This window comes from Brachyistius frenatus, unplaced genomic scaffold, assembly GCF_029030835.1.
Source record: "Brachyistius frenatus isolate BFR_SWC_R1_liver_20210118 unplaced genomic scaffold, ASM2903083v1 Contig_42, whole genome shotgun sequence".
NCBI classification, from domain to species: domain Eukaryota; kingdom Metazoa; phylum Chordata; class Actinopteri; family Embiotocidae; genus Brachyistius; species Brachyistius frenatus.
The window spans coordinates 1-19604 of record NW_027210641.1 but is presented as its reverse complement, the minus strand read 5'-3'; the positions used below and the strand labels follow the sequence as shown (position 1 = coordinate 19604).

The window sequence follows — 19604 nt, the reverse complement described above, 5'->3', positions numbered from 1 at the left end:
TTAGGATAATGTCCATAGCATCTCTACAGAACAGCAATAAATAAAAATCAACGTGTTCATCAGGCCATTACACTAATTTTCTGATTGAATAACCATCTTATTATGTGTGTAAAATATATGACTACAGAGTGCAGGAGAAAGAGGAACAGGAAAACAGTGAATCACAGCCATAAGACTGTTGCTTACAGTAAAAGTGTGTAGACTGACCAGTCCATGATTGTCACAGGGTATCATTCCAGCCACATAGAGCAACGAGAACTGTGTCACAGAAGCCAATAATTGGAAAATCACAGCTGGTTCTCAAAAGGATCCTCAATACGCCGGGTTAATTTTGCTGTGCCTGAACACCCCAGCTAGCCCAGCTTCTAAAATAGGCACCTCTTTATCCAAAATAAAAGGGGAGAAAATCACTCACTGTAACAGTGTAAAGAATAATCTCCGTTTTGTATCAGCAGTGACAGAGGGGAAGGGTAGGGCTGAAAATAAGTGGATTATTCAACGAAGAATGTTGTTAGGGTCATAATGACATTTCAGAAATTCCTATAAATTCCCAATTATGTTTGTGTTCATATCCATCTTTTTCAATCAATTTCAATCAATTTCAATGACCGTACTGTAAGAAAACTGCTGTGAGACAAACTAATAATAATACAAATCTAACAGAATGACAGCACAAACACGTAATGTAACAAGTATGGCCACTTGGCACGTGAGTTGGCCATTTGCACCAGGACTGGCCTCTAAACAAATTGTGAAGTCATATCTTCTTGGAGGTTTATAATAAAGAAACCTCAATAACCTCAATAAAAAAAAAGTATCATTATTCTGCACAGTGAAAATATAATTTTGAGTGGCGTGGGCCTTTTGCTGAATTTTCTTTCACTGTATGTCTGTGTTTGTGTATTTAAAAAAAATGTTTTGGGGAATTTAACAAGAAATCTTACACTTACCAATTTCATGTAGCTGTTGCAACATTCAATTTGAATTTAACTCGTTTAACTATCAGGCCGCCTCAGCCTTTGTATTTAATTGTATTAGTGCGTGCCTTTTGTTCCAGGTTTGACCTACTACTAAATTGTTGCATTTGCATTTGCGAAGATAAACTTAAGGTCCACTAACTGGCTTCTTTCATCTCATAGTCTTCCTCTGCAGAGCGTGGCTGTATGTATGTATTTATGTTGTTGTAAATGTTGTTTCTGTAACTCTTTGACTGCCATTGTCTCACCTTAAGTCGCATTTGTGCGCATTTCTAACGCAGAGTGACGCCACAGAGTCCCCTACCTCTGACGTCATGCCCTCAGATCGAGTTCAGCCAATCGTTCTGCTCGTTGTTGAGAGGTGCAGCTCAAATTACTCGGAGGATCTAACCCTCTCGTCAACATGGTGAGTGCAGCCGTTCAAAAGAATAGTTTACCTACAATAAAGTAAAAAGGCGAACAAATAAGTTGTAAAGAGTTCATATGTGAATATTTTCCGTTTGGTTATTGACCGTTTGTTTGACCCCATTGTGTGATAACAATATCGTAGACCACGGGTTAGCATGTCGTGTTAGCACTGGGCTAAGAGCGGCATATACTTACCGTCATGGTACAGAGTATGTCCTGGAACTGGTGCCTTTTTAAGGAATTAAGTAACTTACTGGCTGGCAATTTGCTTTGTTAATGCGTAATGTTATTCAACACGCTTAAAGGTATTCATAAACCAAAATATAGGCTGGTGAAGGCGTATTTAGCTTTCTAACTAGTTAACGTTTGGCTGTAGCATGAATTGATTGTGTACCAGAGTTTAGACGGAGCCTGCAGCCATTCATCACGAACAGTAGCAGTTACTTAGCAAGTTCACGTTAGTCGAAGACAAAGGTTAGGTGTATTTACATCTGTCTATAATCATAAATCAGAACTGAAGTCGGATAAAATGCACAAACACAAACGAAATCGATCTGCTGCTCCGGAGGTGATCGGAACACGGCTATTGGGATTAGCGTTAAATCGGGAGCGTTTTCTATTAACATCGTATATTTGCGCTGTTATTTATCTACAATAAACATCCCATTAACCCAAATGAATTAAGTCTTCAGTGATATCAGTTAAAATGATAAAACATCTCTATAGACCTGCTTACAAATGCATGAAAGAGAACAACGTAATAAGAGCACATGTTGTAAAACATTCATTACTGTCGCCTGAAGCTGATCGGACATCTTTCACTTTGGAAGCTGTAAAAGTGCAACTCGATTAATCGATTAATCAATTAGTCTAACGACAAAAAAATTGATTGTCAACTATTCTGATAATCAATTCATTGTTTTTATTTTTTTTAATTTTTTATTTTTTTCTGATTAAAAAGTGCTAAAACTGATTCCAGCGACATAAATGTGATTTTTGTTTTTTTTATTTTGTTTTGTTTCCTTTATTCCTTCATCATTATGAATTGAGTTAGTTTTGGTTGCAGACTTTTGTTTGGAACAAAAAGAGACTTATAAGCTGCACTTTGGGCTTTTAGAAACACTCATCATCATTTTAAAGACCAAAGAACTAATTGATCAATTAAGAAAATAATCAACAATGGGAAGAAAAAACAACAACATTTTTTTCAGGCCCTATAAAACTACTGCATTTCTTGATACTATGAAAGGTTCTTCATGTTATTTAATTTCTTTGTTAAAACTTATTTCATTTAAAGCTGCTTCGACTGTATAGATCCACTCAGCCATAATTCATTAAAGAAGGTTTGGATTTTGATGAAACTTTCAGAGATGTGTTGATTCAACTTTGATGGCTGTAGATTGTGGTGTTCAGTTGTAGTTAAAATACTGTACTGAGAGGAGTTTATTCAAGTTTTCCCATCCTCCTTTTTTATAAATATGGTGGAATGATACTACAGTTTTAAACATTGAAAGCAGATATCCATGCACCCCTTTTTGATTGTGTTTAGGTAGGTAGGTAGTTACTTTATTAATCCCCGAGGGGACATTTTTTCACTACAGAAGCAATAAGATAATAATAGAATAATAGAAAAGCAATAAAATAGCAGTACAAAATATTAAATATAAAATGCACAGTAGATACAGTACATTATATATCTATTATATACACGTTTAACTGCACACATGAAATTCATCATTTAGTTTATTGTCCTTATTATTAGACTTAATGGTAATCAAACTTAAGTTGTGAACTTTCTTAAGCACAGTAATAACAAGGATATTCTAGGGATCCAAATCTAAAAAAACATATATATATTAAAAGAAAAGAAAAAAAAAGGGGGGGGTGGTAGCTTTCTTGAAAGAAGCAGGCTGCTACCTTCCCACAACACCACTGACTGTTGTGAGTTCACTAACTCTGTGTGGTGTTTCTTATTCATGACAGTCTTCATCGGAGGCTAATAATGGCCCGAGCCAAGCGCCACCTTATCCAGGTGTACCGCCCTCAGGGATACCTCCCCCATTTGTAAGTCAGTGACAGAGATATTTTAAAATTAGCTTTTCACTTTTGGTTTCCAGTCATCACACAGGGTTGTGCTTTAACTAGTGAATTTTAAAGGTCTTCATTACAGTTTAATTGAATTTAATATGTATATTTTTTCTCTCTCTCTTCCTGTCTTCCTTTGTCTAGATGGGACCACCAGGAATACCCCCTCACTTCCCTCCCATTGGAATGCCCCCTATGGGACAGCGTCCTCCCAGCATGACACCTATGCCACCTGGTATAATTCCCCCTGGCATAATGCCACCAATGGGGGCACCACCGATGGGACAGGTGAGCCTTGTAGGGAGCTTTTCTTTTTGAATCTTTGGGTCTAAGTGGCCTGTGTTTCCACGTCTCCCTTAATCATTTGTAGCCTTATGGCATTAATAAGAAGCAAGTGTCAGGAAATGTTTGACAATGAAAGAAAAACTACTCTGTCTTGGGTTTTATTTGAGTTTCTGTGGTCATTTCTTTCATCGGTGATGATAACACTCGTAATGGCTGAGATAACAGAGAGTGGCAGCATCATCAATATTCAGATGGATGAATTTCCACGTTAGTCAAACTTATTTGGAGTAAAACCGAAGCCAAATGCCAAGCATCCATCAACCTTTACAGGAAGACTTAATGGTTTAACTTCTGGTTCTTCTGGTTGTAGTTTCCATAGATGTGCGCATTGGTGTTTTTTTTTTTTTTTAATGTGCAAGGAGAAATGATAAAACATTACAGGTGTGTTTGGTCTTACCTCAAAATGAAGTGGCAGCTAAGCAGTCAACCTGTCAACTTGTTTGCCACTTGTGTTATCATCTTAAATACAGATGGTGCTTATTTTCAGTCACTATTTGAAGATCTCGGAAATAAAACTAATGTTAGAATTTACTTTCTTCTTTAACTCAGTTCTGTGTTAGTTTAGCAAATGTCCACACAAGCCATTAAGTTCAAGAGTGAAAAATATCCAGTGATAAAAGATGGCTCTGGCTATTATTACATGTACTATTTTTCTTAAAAGAGATGCAAATTAAACAAAGAAGATTGCTTGTTTATTGTTTTAAATCTTCTGGTTGAATAAATACATGAGGGAGCCACATTCTTTTCTTTTTCTTTGACTTATTTATTTATTTATTAACCCAAAATGGGTCACAGTCGGCAAGCATATGTGATTCTATCATATTGGTGTGATCTTGGGGAGAGGTGTTTTATCAAGGTGCCAGCAACGCGAGCCTAAAAAGGTGGTGAGTGGATGTATTTTGGTGTGTTGCTGCCACACAGATCACAAGCTGTGGCATCACACCATTAAATAAGGACAGCAGAATCAGCTTCACTCTCACCCCACTTGCAAGCAGCCATCCATACAGACACCAACACCTTGTCTGACACTTCTGTCTGCTCTCGGTAGTATGGAAATGCCAGATGAATATTTCATGATGCTTCTTTCATTAGATGCCAGGCATGATGCCACCTATGATGCCAGGGATGATGATGCCCCCTCGCATGCCAGCTGCGGCTGTACAACCAACGGGGCCGGTGAGTCTCCACACTACTTTTTCATCAGTGCTCTGCTTCACACTTCTTCAAAGTACAAAGCAATCTGTGAAATGCTAAATGAAGCTTTTGCAGAGCCAAGTAACACTTCTGATGAATATGATATGATGTCACTCCATAAGAAATATTAGTATATAGTAATCTGCAGATTGAGATGAAACAGCTGAAAACATAATCAAATACAGCATCTGATTAAAATTAACATGAACACTTGAGTAAAATGTGTTTCACATTGTCACTTTTTTTTGTTGCTTCGGTTCAGCTATGACTCACCGTAAATGTAAAGACACACATCAGCCCCTCATTGTTGAAGCTCTGTAAATATTTCTTGTTACCTGCATGCAAATGAATTATGCCAATGAGTTGAATGATATACTGTATTTATTGTAACAACATCCAGATTGATTTTAAAGGTCATAAGACAAACTGAACCAACACAAGTCTATGTTAGTATCTTGTTGGTGAGGAGTTGGGCTCTAATTAGGAAAGCTTTACCAGTTACTGTCTGCTGTAAATAATGAGTGTATTCCTGATCTGTGGTAGAAATGTGCTGATGTAAACTTTCAGATTTGAGTGTATTTTTGGGGAAAATAAGATACTATTAAACTTGTCTTTTCTACAGCCTGGTGTTGACTCCACAGGTAAGATTCTTAATTTGTCACTTTGAGAATCAGATTCTTCCATATTTTATGTTTATTTGAAATACTCACATATTTCCTTTTACCGTCACAGCTGCTGCACCTGGAACATCTGTAAGTGTAACACAATTTCTTCATATGCAGTAATTGCAAGTTTCCCAGTAACTTCAGTTTGTTAACTTTTCATTTCTTTCTTTCCTATAGAGTACCACAAATGGATCGCCACAGGAGGAGCAGCCGAAAAAGGTTTGTGCACGTTGAAAATGTAAATATTGGAGTTAAAGATTTCTCACTATTAACAAGGAAATGTAAAAGAATTTCAAATGGAACCAAAGTAAAGTGTCTGAAATGGCTGATTTATGTTTGGTTTTTTTGTCTGCCTCAGAAGTCCCTGTGGACAGAACACAAATCACTGGATGGGAAGACCTATTATTACAATACAGAGACGAAGCAATCCACGTGGGAGAAACCGGATGAGCTCAAATCTCCTGCAGAGGTACAAACTCTTATCACTTACATAATATGTTTAATATCTGCTTCTAAAGAGCCTACAAGTAACCATTTGTTATATATTATATGTTCTCAAGTTTTACATGTACCCTTCAACATGGCTTTGTTTTGTTTTTTAACCCAATTTTACTCATTTAGCAGGGATAGTTCATTCAAATTAATTAAATTGTAATGTATCAGAGTCAGATAACGTCAATAATTTCTCCTCTGCAGCCCTGTTTTGAGAACATTAAAATGCCCTACATGCAAAGTGTGATATTCTAAACAATGCTTTGCATTTGTGAAACAACGCTTGGGTGCAGCACCGAAGGGTTATAATGGTAGAGAAAACTGCACTAGCTATTGCAGTGACAGTGCTGTAAATCAAAACTGAAAAATGTCCACATCATTTTTTCCCTTCTTAGCAAATGCTGTCTAAATGCCCTTGGAAGGAGTACAAGTCAGATACGGGGAAGCCTTATTATTACAACTCGCAGACGAAGGAGTCCAGATGGACCAAACCCAAAGAGCTGGAGGATCTGGAAGGTAAAGTGCTGCCGTCTGATGATGTCAAACTGGTAGTGAGAAAGGCAGTGATGTCCCATACTGAGCCATGCCACACTCTGCGGTTAAGCCTTTAACAGCATGTTAAATGTTGACTGCTGGGTTGTTCAATGAATGACGTCGTGCATTAGGGGCTCTGAGCATCATTGATGTAAAAACACAGGAATACATGGTGTCTCCAAAAGTACTTTTATCTCTGCGGCCGCCCCTTATCTGCAGTCTGATTTGAAATGAAAGCAAGAACTCTCACAGTTATCTCTTTTTGTCTATTCCAGCTATGATCAAAGCAGAGGAGAATGGGTAAGAGCTTCCTGTATGCCTGCCATTATGCTCCATGGCTCCACTATGTATTATAACCAACAAACACAGAGGTTAATAAAAATGATTTCTACCTGGTATTCTTTTGATCAAGCGGTGTGGCTTCATTGTCATGGTCTTATTTCAGAACGGCAGAGGCAGCAGCCCCTGGAACCGCTGCAGCTCCTACAGTGCAAGCAGATAACATGGCCACTATGGCGACCATAATGGAGGTGGAAACTGCAACAGCCGTCTCAGAGGAACACCTGTCCCAGGCGGCTGTGCATCAGACAGCTGAGGTCAAGACAGCAGATGCGCCTGTGGCTTCCTCCGAGACCACAGAGGGCACAGCCAGGTAAACAATTATGATCCCTATTTGAACAGCGTTAAAACAACGACAAGCACTAAGCACTTTGTGAGTGTCTTCAAGCACGCGTTTTATTATGTTTCATGTGGGTCCAGGGGTGCATAGCATACAAGGGCTAAGTGAGATTGAATAGAAATCGGAAGGTGTGGTGATTAATAACCACTGTCGGCCATTCACATCACTGCTGTCATTGATCTGAAACAGCTGTGCCAATCACGGTGATGCAACAGCTCAACCAACACGTGCAAAGAGGCTTCGTTAGGAAATTATATTATTGTCTGAATGGTGCAGAGCAATGAAGAGTGACTGCTGAGCAGGGTTAGAAGTTAGAAGTTAAAATGGAGGCAGTGACACACGAGACTGATGAGCTGCTTTAATCCAGCATCCCCCATGTAAACAATAGAGAATCACATCATTACAAACCGGTCGTGTATTTCGTGTTAAATGCAGTTACTGGGCAGCAGCCTGGTGTCATGTAAGTACTCAAAGGAAACGCTTATGCTTAATGGCACTGTGCTCTAGCGTGATACTTCTCAAATCTGAGGTTTATCAACATATGTGTCCTGCTGCGTTCAGATGGCTGCAGGGATTTAATCAGCTGAAGGAGAAGCTTTTTATACAATATAAAGCAGCTGTGGACACAACATACTGTAAGAATCCATTGCAGCAGTTTTATTTTTTTTTAGCTGATTTTAAAAGCATGGTCACTGTGGAAAGTAATTATTTAAAATGGCTTATTTACATTCTAGCAATTGTTTCATATTTAATTGGTGTTGTTGATACATCACCATGGTTTGTGCCAATTCTCGGGACAAAGTCTAAGACACATTTGCCATCAAAATATCAACAACTGACTTTGTGCTTTCTCATGAGAGTGAATTCTTATGTTTAGCCATTTGTGTAGTTTTAGCAGAGCTGAAAGAAAAGGTGCAAAGCAATTTATTTTTTCCAAGAAATTGCCAAACTGTCGAAGTGTGACTTGTGCTCGTTATTTCACTGCCACAAATATGGGCCTTGTATCCAAAAAGTACTGTCCTCAGATATACACCATATACATCAAGCCAGAGGTATAGTGCCACAACTGCATTAGGTTAATTCTCACACTATACTTTTAACTTAATGTATTTATAGACAAGGAAGTTTATTTTGGTGCTTTGTGACTTTATTTTAGTGCAAGCCCCTGGATGTGATGAAAGCTCATTTTCTAAAATGCAATATATTTTCTTTCTTTTTCTGCGATCAGTATCGAAGTCACGAAGGAAGACCGTCCAGAACTTCAAAAGAAGACGTACAAATGGAACACAAAAGAGGAGGCCAAGCAGGCCTTCAAAGAGCTGCTGAAAGAGAAGGTAAGTCAGGCTGTCAAAGGGTGTTAACATGTAGATGAACCAGAGGTGACATGCTGTAGGAGAGAAGCCTGTTGTCACTGTAGGACAGTACTGAATGGTCATGATACTTGACATTTAACTGGTCAAATGCTAAATATTAAATCTGCTTGTTTCCGCATGGTTGCCCGGACATTCACAAGTATCCATTAATATGCTTTTAGCTGTGACCATCTCTTAGTGTAATGGATTATGTGACTTGGTCAGTCAGTCAAAAAGACTCTATTTGCCAAATCATTGACAAAAACAGTGGGACTTACAGCGTCATCACTTAGAGCAGCGCTCTGCTTGCAATGGCAGATAAATCAGGATTTTATTGTGACAATTTACTGTAAAGGCAGATGTTGATTTGCTACTGATTATGTGCTATATACAAGTCCTTTTTTCTCGTGGTGTTGTACTCCTTGAAAATGTTCTATATGTTTCCGTTTATAAAATCTGAATAATTATTGATTCAGATGTTGGGCAGTCAGGCAGTGTGTTGCAAGGTTGTTTTTTTTATCTTGATATTGCACAGGGTTGAGTCTTAAATCAGAGCAGACATTTCTATCAATAGCTAACTGTTCTGATTTGGGCATAAAAAAAAAATCAGTGTTCACAAAGTCAGCCTCATCAAAGTACCACCATCAAGCGTTACTGTATATCGTAGGGCTCTTTATTGACTGCTTTACTTTTGGAGTTATTCAGACCCTTGTTGTTTTGAACACAAGTGATGTATACAACACGTGTCTGTTTTTAAGTATACATTTACAACCTCAGTCTCTGCTAAAGCCTCATGACTTTATCGTCACATCCTTTGCATTCTGATCCAAATCTAATCCCTGTCCCTCTTCTTGAGCTGCTGGGAGGTCTGTTAAGCTTCATCTCCTGTTGCTGTGGTTGTGTTGTATGTTCGGTGGCCCGAGCACCACCCACCTTGAATGCTGCTATATTTAGGTGCTTTTTAATTTTGTGCACAAAGCTCTCCTCTGAGATTGCTTGCCATTCCCTGCAAGATCTTAATGGCTCTGTCTTTATGATTAGCTTTATTGGATCAAAGGCACGGGGCTGGCTGGGATTAAGACAGTGAGAGAAAGTGGCATGCCTCACTGAGTTAGAATAACTGTGACAACTGACAAGACAGCAGCATGGGGTGGAATCAGTTCATAATGGATGAAGCAGTCACTCCCTGGGAGAAGCAAGTGGCAGAAAGCGGGCTTACATAAATCCTCAGTGGCACTTCTTGAATTATTGCCACTCCACACCTCTTAACCCAGCATCTATTAGTAATTAAGAAAATGTGTTGACTTCAAGCAATCACAGCATCATTGATCCTCCTCCTGATTCATATGCTGTCTCTTATCGAGGAGAATAAGAATCCATTTTCTTTGATCTATTGTTTAAAGATGTAACAAATTTCATATGTAGTTTAAGAATTTGGTTTAAACCATCATGACTTGGTCCTATTTTCTTTCTTTAGGGTGTTTCCTCAAACTCCTCGTGGGAACAGGCCATGAAAATGATTATCAATGATCCTCGCTACAGGTACATTGTTCTCCAGGAATTTCTTTATCCAAATAACTGTGCAATGGCGGGTAAGAACCGTCCCCATCTCTGACCTAAAATTTCTCACTTTTACTTCCTAACAAAGTGCCCTTCCCAAACTGAGTGAAAAGAAGCAGGCGTTCAATGCCTACAAAGTCCAGACAGAGAAGGAAGAAAAGGAGGAGGCCAGAATTAAATACAAGGAGTCCAAAGAGACCTTTCAGAGATTCTTGGAGAACCACGACAAGATGACATCTACCACCAGATACAAGTAAGTGCAACAGCAATCTCTCAGAGAGTGTGTGTGCGTGTGATTTTTTTTTTTTCCTGTATTGATTTTTGTTTCTCTAAACTGTCAATGTGATTATGCAGATTGGATCGGGGAAAGGTCATCTACGGTGTGTGCACGCCATCATGCAGTTACAGCACTGTTAACTTCCCCTTAAACTACTCTGACCTCCTAGCCCTGGTCACACTATTATACTGAATTTGTTTTCTCCATAACAGAATGTTGCTCGACTGACATTGAACATTTCGAAAATTATGATGATGTTGAGAGTGAAGGTGCATATGACATCTTGAGTTTGAATCTAATACACATTTTTTGTGTTTTATCCTCTTGTCCACCGTTTCCAATGAATTTCAAAATTTCATTAATGCAACAGAGATGCAACAAACTACAACAAAACATTTTTTTAGATGAATTTAATTATTTGGGTTATTATTCATTCTAACAGCTGACATCGCTTAAAATGTTGTCATTTTGATTCTTGGTGTTGCATGTGACATCCAGTCCACCAGCACTCTTTGGTTTGGCATATTATGTGAAAGTCATCGTGACGGACGGAGGGGACGGGCAATCGACGAATGACCTTGACAACAAGCCAGTTTCAAATTCAGCTGGCACTGGGGTTGTAATCTGGGATGACACACAGCAGGAGTTGGGGAGGGATGGCAGGGCTGTCTTGTGTGCGTGTGCGCAGCTACAAACTCCTTTGAGCGTCAAGGTTGTGACATCAGCCGAGGAAATGGAATGTTTTCGGTGCACATCTTGAAAGTTAGCTGTATTTGTGATCAGTCTTAAAAACTTGTTCCGTTTTTAGTAACATTAAGGTCAATTTAGCTTGTGAAATGCTGCCCTCATGTGGGTTATTGTGTGAAAATATTCTAAAATGTGTGTGTGTGTGTGTGTGTGTGTGTGTGTGTGTGTGTGTGTGTGTGTGTGTGTGTGTGTGTGTGTGTGTGTGTGTGTGTGTATGCGCGCGTATTTGCTTTGACTCCAGGAAAGCGGAGCAGATGTTTAATGAGCTTGAAGTGTGGAGTTGTGTTCCTGAGAGAGACAGGCTGGAGATCTATGAAGATGTGCTGTTCTATCTTGCTAAAAAGGAGAAGGTAAGGTTTTGTTTTACTATGGATCCGAAATCTTTCCAAGTCTTTTAGTCAACATGTTTATCATAATTATGCAGAATGAGTCATCCTTCAGTTTTTGGTACAATTAACAGCCTGGTTTTATCTTCTACCCAGGAACAAGCCAAGCAGCTGAGAAAGAGGAACTGGGAAGCTCTGAAGAACATCCTGGACAACATGGCCAACGTCACATACCGCACCACCTGGTCTGAGGCCCAGCAGTACCTGCTTGACAACCCCACCTTTGCAGAAGATGAGGAGCTGCAGAGTATGACACCAGAAACTCATGTCTTTATTTACCTACAGTAGTTTTAAACAGATAGTAGAAGAGAGAAGACCAAGGTTCACTTGGTTCCATGTGAATGTTTGTAAATTGAGTTTCTCGCTATTGATGGGGTTGTTGTCTACCGGCAGATATGGATAAAGAAGATGCCCTTATTTGTTTTGAGGAGCACATTCGGGCACTAGAGAAGGAGGAGGAGGAAGAGAAACAAAAGACTCTCCTCAGGGAAAGAAGACGACAACGCAAGAACAGAGAGGCCTTCCAGGTGAGAGGGACATAAAGCAGGGCATGTGTATTTCAAAACAAACCTAGTGGAAGTCATCAGCAAAATAAAAAGTGGCTTGATATCCTGACTTCACTTCTCGTGTCATTTCTTACATTTAATAATGTAAATAAAATGTAAACAAAAATAACTCATTTTATTTGTTCATAAACGGGATGTCTGTTGCTGTGCTGAATTCATATATTGTTTTTTTCTGGCAGAAATTTCTGGACGAGCTTCACGACCACGGCCAGCTTCACTCCATGTCTGCCTGGATGGAGATGTACCCGACGCTCAGCTCCGACATCCGCTTTGCCAACATGCTGGGCCAGCCGGGTAGGACAGCAGGCCACAGCACATGCAGCTACACATGTCTGTGACATGCAGACAGCAGCACATGACATGAAATAAACTATACACAGCTGAGGACGCAAATCCTTTATGAATCACTGTTAAGCTACTGAATTATTTATTTTTTTGTACCCCATTCATTTTAGATATTTTTTTCTTTTTATATTTGATACTTTGATGCATTCACTACTCAAAGTCCTTTATATTTATTTGCATGGCTTTAGTGTTCTTTGGTATGCTGACTTTGTTGGCCCCGTTTATAGTTCTTTCGCTACATTGAAAAATATTTACACTTTTTGGATTTAATGATGTCTGTTCTGCAGGTTCCACTCCTTTGGACCTGTTCAAATTCTATGTGGAAGACCTAAAAGCCCGCTACCACGATGAAAAAAGGATAATCAAAGATATTCTTAAGGTAAGATTGTTTTACCTTTGCTGAAAATCTTATTTCTATTTGTCATATTGCATGGGCAATCTTGACTGTCACTATTTTCTCTAAGAGGTTGGTTTTGATATAAGTATATTTTTACAAATTCTGTTATTTTGTACAACGTGTATATCATTCTCTGTGGACGTCGCTCTGCAGGACAAAGGATTCCTAGTTGAAGTCAACACTAGCTTTGATGACTTTGGATCAGTCATCAGCTCAGACAAGAGGGCCACCACACTGGATGCAGGAAATATAAAGCTGGCCTTCAACAGTGTAAGACTCCTGTCTACGTCATCATACATAATGATTTAACAGCTTTGAATAAAATTCCGCAAAGTTCCTTATAATGGACACAGATACTGTTAAGCAAAGTATGTGGAACATTTAAGTAAATGAGCTTAAAGCAAGTGGAATCAATGATTATAAAACAGTGTATGAAAATAACACTGTTAATACTGTGAAAGGGGTCACTCGTCTTGCTGAAAGGGTCACTTGAATCTGCAGCTCCCCTCGGCTTCAGGGAGCTTTGTAACGAGCTGTACTGTTTTGATTAACCCTCATTCTCATAGAATAATTTTGACACCTTTAAAGCCCATCTCATACTACCTGCTCATCACCAAACTGCACGTGGACACAATTAGCGTTAGCCTAGCTGGTGAACACAGTGGAGCATTTGGTGATTAACGATGCAGGTATTTTCTTCAGGAGTTGTTAGAGATCCAACACAGAGCTAGAGTGAATATTGGACCTACATTGTTATGGTGGAAAGTATTGCATTATAATAGTGGATATGTAAATAAGCTTAAATAACCTATGGCAAAATTGAATTAAGAAATGTTGATGATTTGATCAGAAATTGTCTCCAGAAAGCACAGAAATTTTTTGCTTTACTTTAAGGCTAAATATTAAGACTTGAAATGTTAGATTGAATTCTACTGCACAGCAAAACAATTTATTTGGATCTCAGGTTTTGAAACTCGCTGTAATGTAAATGCCTTTTCCCTATTTAAATTTTTTTTTTTTTTTTTTTGTAGTTTTCTATGTATAAGATTAACCCACTTTGCAACCTTCTTCCCGGGTAGTTACTGGAGAAGGCTGAAGCCCGAGAGAGGGAGCGTGAGAAAGAGGAGGCCAGGAAGATGAAAAGAAAAGAAGCAGCCTTCAAGAACATGCTAAAGCAGGCCACACCGCCACTGGAGCCGGAGTCTACATGGGAGGCTGTATGTCCTTTATGCAGATAATGTTCTGCAACTGCTATTTTCTATTTCTATCCCTCTTCATTTTTGATTGTATGTAGTATTTTGTGGTGACTGACATTTTACTATTTCAGGTCAGAGACAGATTCTTAAAAGAATCTGCCTTCGAAGACGTGACTCTGGAGTCAGAGAGGAAGAGAATATTCAAAGATTTCATGCATGTCTTGGAGGTAAGCCTGCCATGACAGCGGGAATGACATGAATTTATCAATATTGATGATGATGATGATGATGACAATGCTGTTTGACATGGTATTTATTCTTTATTTATTATAACAGCATGAATGCCAACACCACCACTCCAAGACTAAGAAGCACTCCAAGAAGTCCAAGAAGCACCACAGGAAACGATCCCGCTCCCGATCAGTTCGTAAACTTCTCCCCTTTAAATACGAATGAACTGCGGGCGAAGGATTTATCAATCTGTAATCTACAAAAATTCCTCCCTTGTCATGATTTGCAAATTTCTAAATTACTTCACTTAAATATTTGAACAGGGCTCAGAGTCTGAGGACGAGGAATACCACAAGAAGAAAAAGAGGTCACAGTCCAAATCTCCATCAGAACGCTCATCCAGCGGAGAATCTGGTGAGTGGTTTTCACAGTTTAGTTAATCAATTGGTCATCGTATGAAAGAAGTGCGGCATTATTCTCAATTTTCCCGACGTTTTATGCCTGAAACCAGAGAGAAGCTATAAAAAATCCAAGAAGCACAAGAAGAAGGGCAAGAAGAGACGCCATAAGTCTGTAAGTATAGAGGAAGGCGAGGAGAGTTTGTGTAGCGTTTGCTGTCTGTAATTTGAGTGTGGATAGAGTACTGGGTATGTGCACTGATTTCAATTGTGACAAACAGGCCTCGCCGGAGTCTGAAAATGAGAAGAAAGGAAGAGAGCGCGATGGAAAGCGTGAAAAGGACATGGAGAAGGATAAAGAGAACGACAAGTCTCGGGGGAAATCTCGCTCTGACTCTAAACAGAAATCTCCGAAAAGGAAAGCGGCCAAAGAGGAGGTTAATTTTCTTTATCAATTAATATTTTTTGTTTTAATTCCAGCTAACCAAAGTTTTATTTTCTGATTTTAAGATTAGCTGGATGTTAAAGTTGATGTTTATTTGAATGGTTCCAGTTATAATTGTTTTCAGAGATGATGAAATTGAGATTGTTACTGCTTTTGACTTGGAAAATACGTATTCTTTTACCTTATCATGGTAAAATTGATTGGCCTTTAGACAAAAGCTGCTAAATCTCATTCAAATTGATGCAGTTGTGTCAGACACTCTTCCAGGTAACCAACTAGCGTGTAATCCTCTGAAACAGCAGTTCCTGTCATATTTAGATCAGCACATTTCTATTTCTCACAGTTTGTTACATTACTGTTATTCCTCTTGTGATCAGGGTGGCTGGGACACGTCAGGCAGTGAGCTGAGTGAAGGAGAGCTGGAGAAAAGGAGAAGAACTTTACTGGAACAGCTGGATGCACCATGATAATACCTCTGCTACTTTTTTCTGCAAACATGCATTCCCCTCCAAGCTCATCTGACTGCTGGTCATACCGCCCTCAATGAACTGTGAGAAAACACCTTCCACTGGTATTTATGGGAATGTGCTACACTGAGCTTACACACTTATTTTGTGACTAATTTGAAATCAGGAAACTGATCGGCTGATCATTTGTTAAATGTCAAGATGTCTTTTGTTAGCTTTGAGTATTTTCTTTAGTTGGCTGTAGTTGTACATGTTTTCCATTGCCAATAATTTTTATATTCAATTAAAAGCATATCTTAATGTCACACTGTCTGTCCTTAATCTGGAGAAGTATACAAAAAAAAAAAAAAGAAATCAAGAAACAAATATACTTGTCATTAAGTTCAGAAATGATCTGATGTATCAAACTTAAGTGTAGCTTTCAAGCTATGTAATTGGAGCATTTGTTGCAATTGATATACCTTAGTTAAATGAGATGAAATATTGCTTCAATGGATAATGTCCGTCTGCCTTGATAAACCAAAATCAAAGGTTTTCTTATTACGAGCCAATCAGCAAAGCTGCAGGAAACTGTTGGTTTTGTTGCGTCTGTCCTAAAATTTAGCTAAAAATGATTGTGCAGCAAGTACTGTAAGGCCTAGAAACGCCATACTTTGCAAGTGGATTGTAAAATCCCTCGACTACTCAGACTCCGAAAAATGAGTTGCTAAACCCATAGGGCGGGCTATAATAATCAAGTAGTCATTTTGGCTCATATCTTAAAAATGAATATGTATTTATTTTATAAGCGAAAGAAACTTTGTCAAAACATTTGCAAATAGATGTCTTATATCGCACCAAAGCATTGTCCAATTCTGATGTCACTTGTCACGCTCAGTTTTTGACATGGTCTGGACGATCCCTTAGTTTTCATACAAATAAATAACTATAGTAGACGATATAAGTAATAATGGTTTGTTAAAAAATAAATTCCAAATAGTACAAATTTTGTAGTGACTTGAGTGTTTTTTGTGTGTAAACATGCCTTCAACTAAGACTACTGCTGTCAAACAGTTTGGTAGAAAATGTCTCCCTGGGTTGGTGATTCAACGTCGTGACCATTATGCCTCCACGCTGGCAAAAGCCATAACCGGACGCATTATGTTTTTGGGTTGTCCAGCCAGCTGTACATCTGTCCATCCGTCCAGCAATCATGAATGTGATGTCTCAAGAATGACAAGAACGAATCAATTGATTTTTGTCATGGAAAGGTGAAGTTAAGTATGACATCACGTTTTTTGCCATTCTTGCAAACGCAATATCTCAGGAACAGCTTGAAGAAACTTCCCCCAACTTGTCACAAATGTTAACTTAAACTCAAGGATGAAGTGAATAGATTTTGTTGATTAAAGGTTAGAAGTCATATGATATTTTTATGAAATTTCTGTAATTTTTACGAAACTTTGGACTATTTATTTATTTTAGACGACATACTGTGACATGAAGTATTTGTGAAATTTTTGGCGACATACCGCTGTATGATGTTTTTCAGAAACTACGACACTGGTATTCCATTTTAATGAAATATTGGACAACAGCGATATATGACGTTTTTATGAAATTTAGGATGACATAACTGTGATAGGAAATTTGTAGTTCATTTTTGATGACATCCCGTGGTACGATGTTTCCCTGAAATTCCTAACATTTCTATGAAAATTTTGACGGGACGACGTGATTTATGCCATTTTGATGGGTTAGGGTTACAGCAACGGCGGGCACGAGAGTTGAAAAAGTTTACAGGCACTTAAGCCTGTAAATGGCCTAAAGACATTCACACAGCAATATTCACATCCCTGACACCTTTTTTTCTGGGAGTCAGGTAGACACCATCACCTACTCGGATTAGGATTAGGGTTAGAGTTAGGTGAAGGGGACTGATCCTCCCGTCCGACTGAAGGAACGAGAGGGAAGGCACGGTCCTGCCTTCGGGCAGGTAACCCACCCCAGCTCCACCCCCTCCAGTGGTTAGGGTTAGGGTAATAATTCGACCATGTGGCCTGGGGATGGTCCGGACAAGGGTCCAGTTTGTGCTTTGATAGAAGCTCATGGTGAGTATCTTTTGTATATTTTTTTTTGTGGTGAGTCTGTTCCAAATGTCTAACCCTAACCCATCCAATCCAGAAATAAAAAATAAAAAAAGAACTTGTCTTTTTGTTTTTGTAATTGAAATAAAATTGTCTTTTTGTGTGCTTGTCAGGAAGGTTTCGACTTCTATGAGTCTTCTTCAGGCTTAGGCACGAAACAAATAAAAGTGATAATTTTTGGGGGTTTCTTTCTTGCTCTGAGTTGCGTTCTTGTCTTCAGCTGCAGAGAGAATGAGAAGAGGGGACAGACGCTGCTGCAGCTGCTCTTAAATAGGTCTCCCTCCGTCTGCAGGGGCGGGCCTTGTGGAGCTCTTTGCTCATAGGCCGAGAGCCCTGTTCGTCTAGCAGACTCGTAATTCCCTGTATTTTCGTGGTGGCTCCTGGTTTTGGAGAAAATAATGACTTTTCTCCTGGATTTTTGCCCTTTTTTTTTTGTGTACTGCTTTGATTTATTATGTTCTTTAATTTTTAGATCACTGATTGTATTTAATTATTTGAACATTTTTATTTATTTCTGTAATGATTTTTATAATCCCAATGAAATTTGACTTTATTTAGTCACTTGTCTTCTTCATCCATATCTCACTTGGTTTTTAGTTATTACTGATTTTAGTTTTAGGGCCAGTGGGTCAGATAAACTGGGTTAGGGTTATGGGTAGGGAAACATCCTCGGATGAGGATCCCGTTTGAGCTCATTAGTCCCTGTTCGAGGTGAGTATCTATATATTGTTGTTCTTTTCTTCTTTTTTTTTAGGGGAGACAGATTCCTACATAAATAAAATAAAATAGAAAGACTAGTTTGTCTTAAAAAAAATTTTAAAAAAAAGTGAACAATTTGTCCTTCATTCTTGTGCGATTCTGTGCTAGGTTATGTTTACAATAATACAACATATATGTATGAGTGCAAGGACTCCTACAGGAGGAAGCTGGAGGCCAAACTCCAGCAGAACAAGGTGAGGGAGGTGTGGACCGGTATGAAGGAGATTACTGGGTTCAAGGGGCGAGAGAGACAACCAGGGGGAACCTGGAGAGGAACAACCAGGGGGCTCCCTGAAGAGGTCAAATGAACTAAACTGTTTCTTCAACAGGTTTAGTTCACCGCCCTCATCTGTCTCCTCCACACCTCACACCTCCAAAACACCTCTGCTGCCTCCCCCCCTCCCCCCTCTGCGCCCCCTGGTGAACTGCATAGAGCCCTCAATCTCACAGGGCTCTTCCTCCATCGACACCTCGACCCCCCCCCCCACACACACACACACACACACACACACACACACACACACCCCCCTCTCTGTGACGACTGGCCAGGTTAGGAGACAGCTGGAGAGAATCCACCAGCGCAAGGCTGCAGGACCTGACGGCATCAGCCCCGTGGTCCTGAAGACCTGCGCCGCCCAGCTGGCTGAGGTCCTACAACACCTCTTCAACCTGAGCCTGAAGCAGGAGGAGGTCCCTGTGCTGTGGAAGACGTCCTGTCTGGTTCCTGTCCCCAAGAAGAAGACTCCATCTGGCCTCAACGACTACCGACCGGTTGCCCTCACATCTCATGTGATGAAGGTGCTGGAGAGGCTGGTCTTGGCCCACCTCAGACCGCTGGTGAAATCTTCTCTGGACCCTCTACAATTTGCATACCAGCCTCGTGTGGGAGTGGACGACGCCATCATCTAACTGCTGCAACGAGCTCAGTCTCACCTGGATGGAACCGGTGAATCTGTGAGAATCACCTTCTTTG

General features: G+C 39.5%; 1 protein-coding gene across 2 annotated transcripts; it reads left to right on the top strand.

Moving 5' to 3' along the window:
- The first annotated feature begins 1308 nt into the window (after positions 1 to 1308).
- prpf40a (PRP40 pre-mRNA processing factor 40 homolog A) lies at positions 1309 to 16051 on the top strand. Of its 2 annotated transcripts, XM_069702447.1 has the most exons (27): positions 1365 to 1383; positions 3369 to 3449; positions 3615 to 3758; positions 4908 to 4991; positions 5632 to 5650; positions 5742 to 5761; positions 5852 to 5893; positions 6033 to 6143; positions 6562 to 6682; positions 6976 to 7000; positions 7146 to 7352; positions 8608 to 8713; positions 10209 to 10273; positions 10380 to 10544; positions 11557 to 11665; positions 11798 to 11948; positions 12095 to 12228; positions 12447 to 12561; positions 12900 to 12991; positions 13163 to 13279; positions 14089 to 14226; positions 14337 to 14432; positions 14542 to 14628; positions 14760 to 14850; positions 14948 to 15009; positions 15116 to 15271; positions 15657 to 16051. In XM_069702447.1, exons 1-27 carry the CDS (start codon positions 1381 to 1383, stop codon positions 15744 to 15746), a joined length of 2631 nt encoding a protein of 876 aa, XP_069558548.1. In that variant the 5' UTR covers positions 1365 to 1380; the 3' UTR covers positions 15747 to 16051. The 2 variants fall into 2 exon arrangements, with proteins under 2 accessions (XP_069558549.1, XP_069558548.1); XM_069702448.1 differs by lacking the exon at positions 3369 to 3449 and having other exon boundaries at positions 1309 to 1383.
- Positions 16052 to 19604: the final 3553 nt, after the last annotated feature.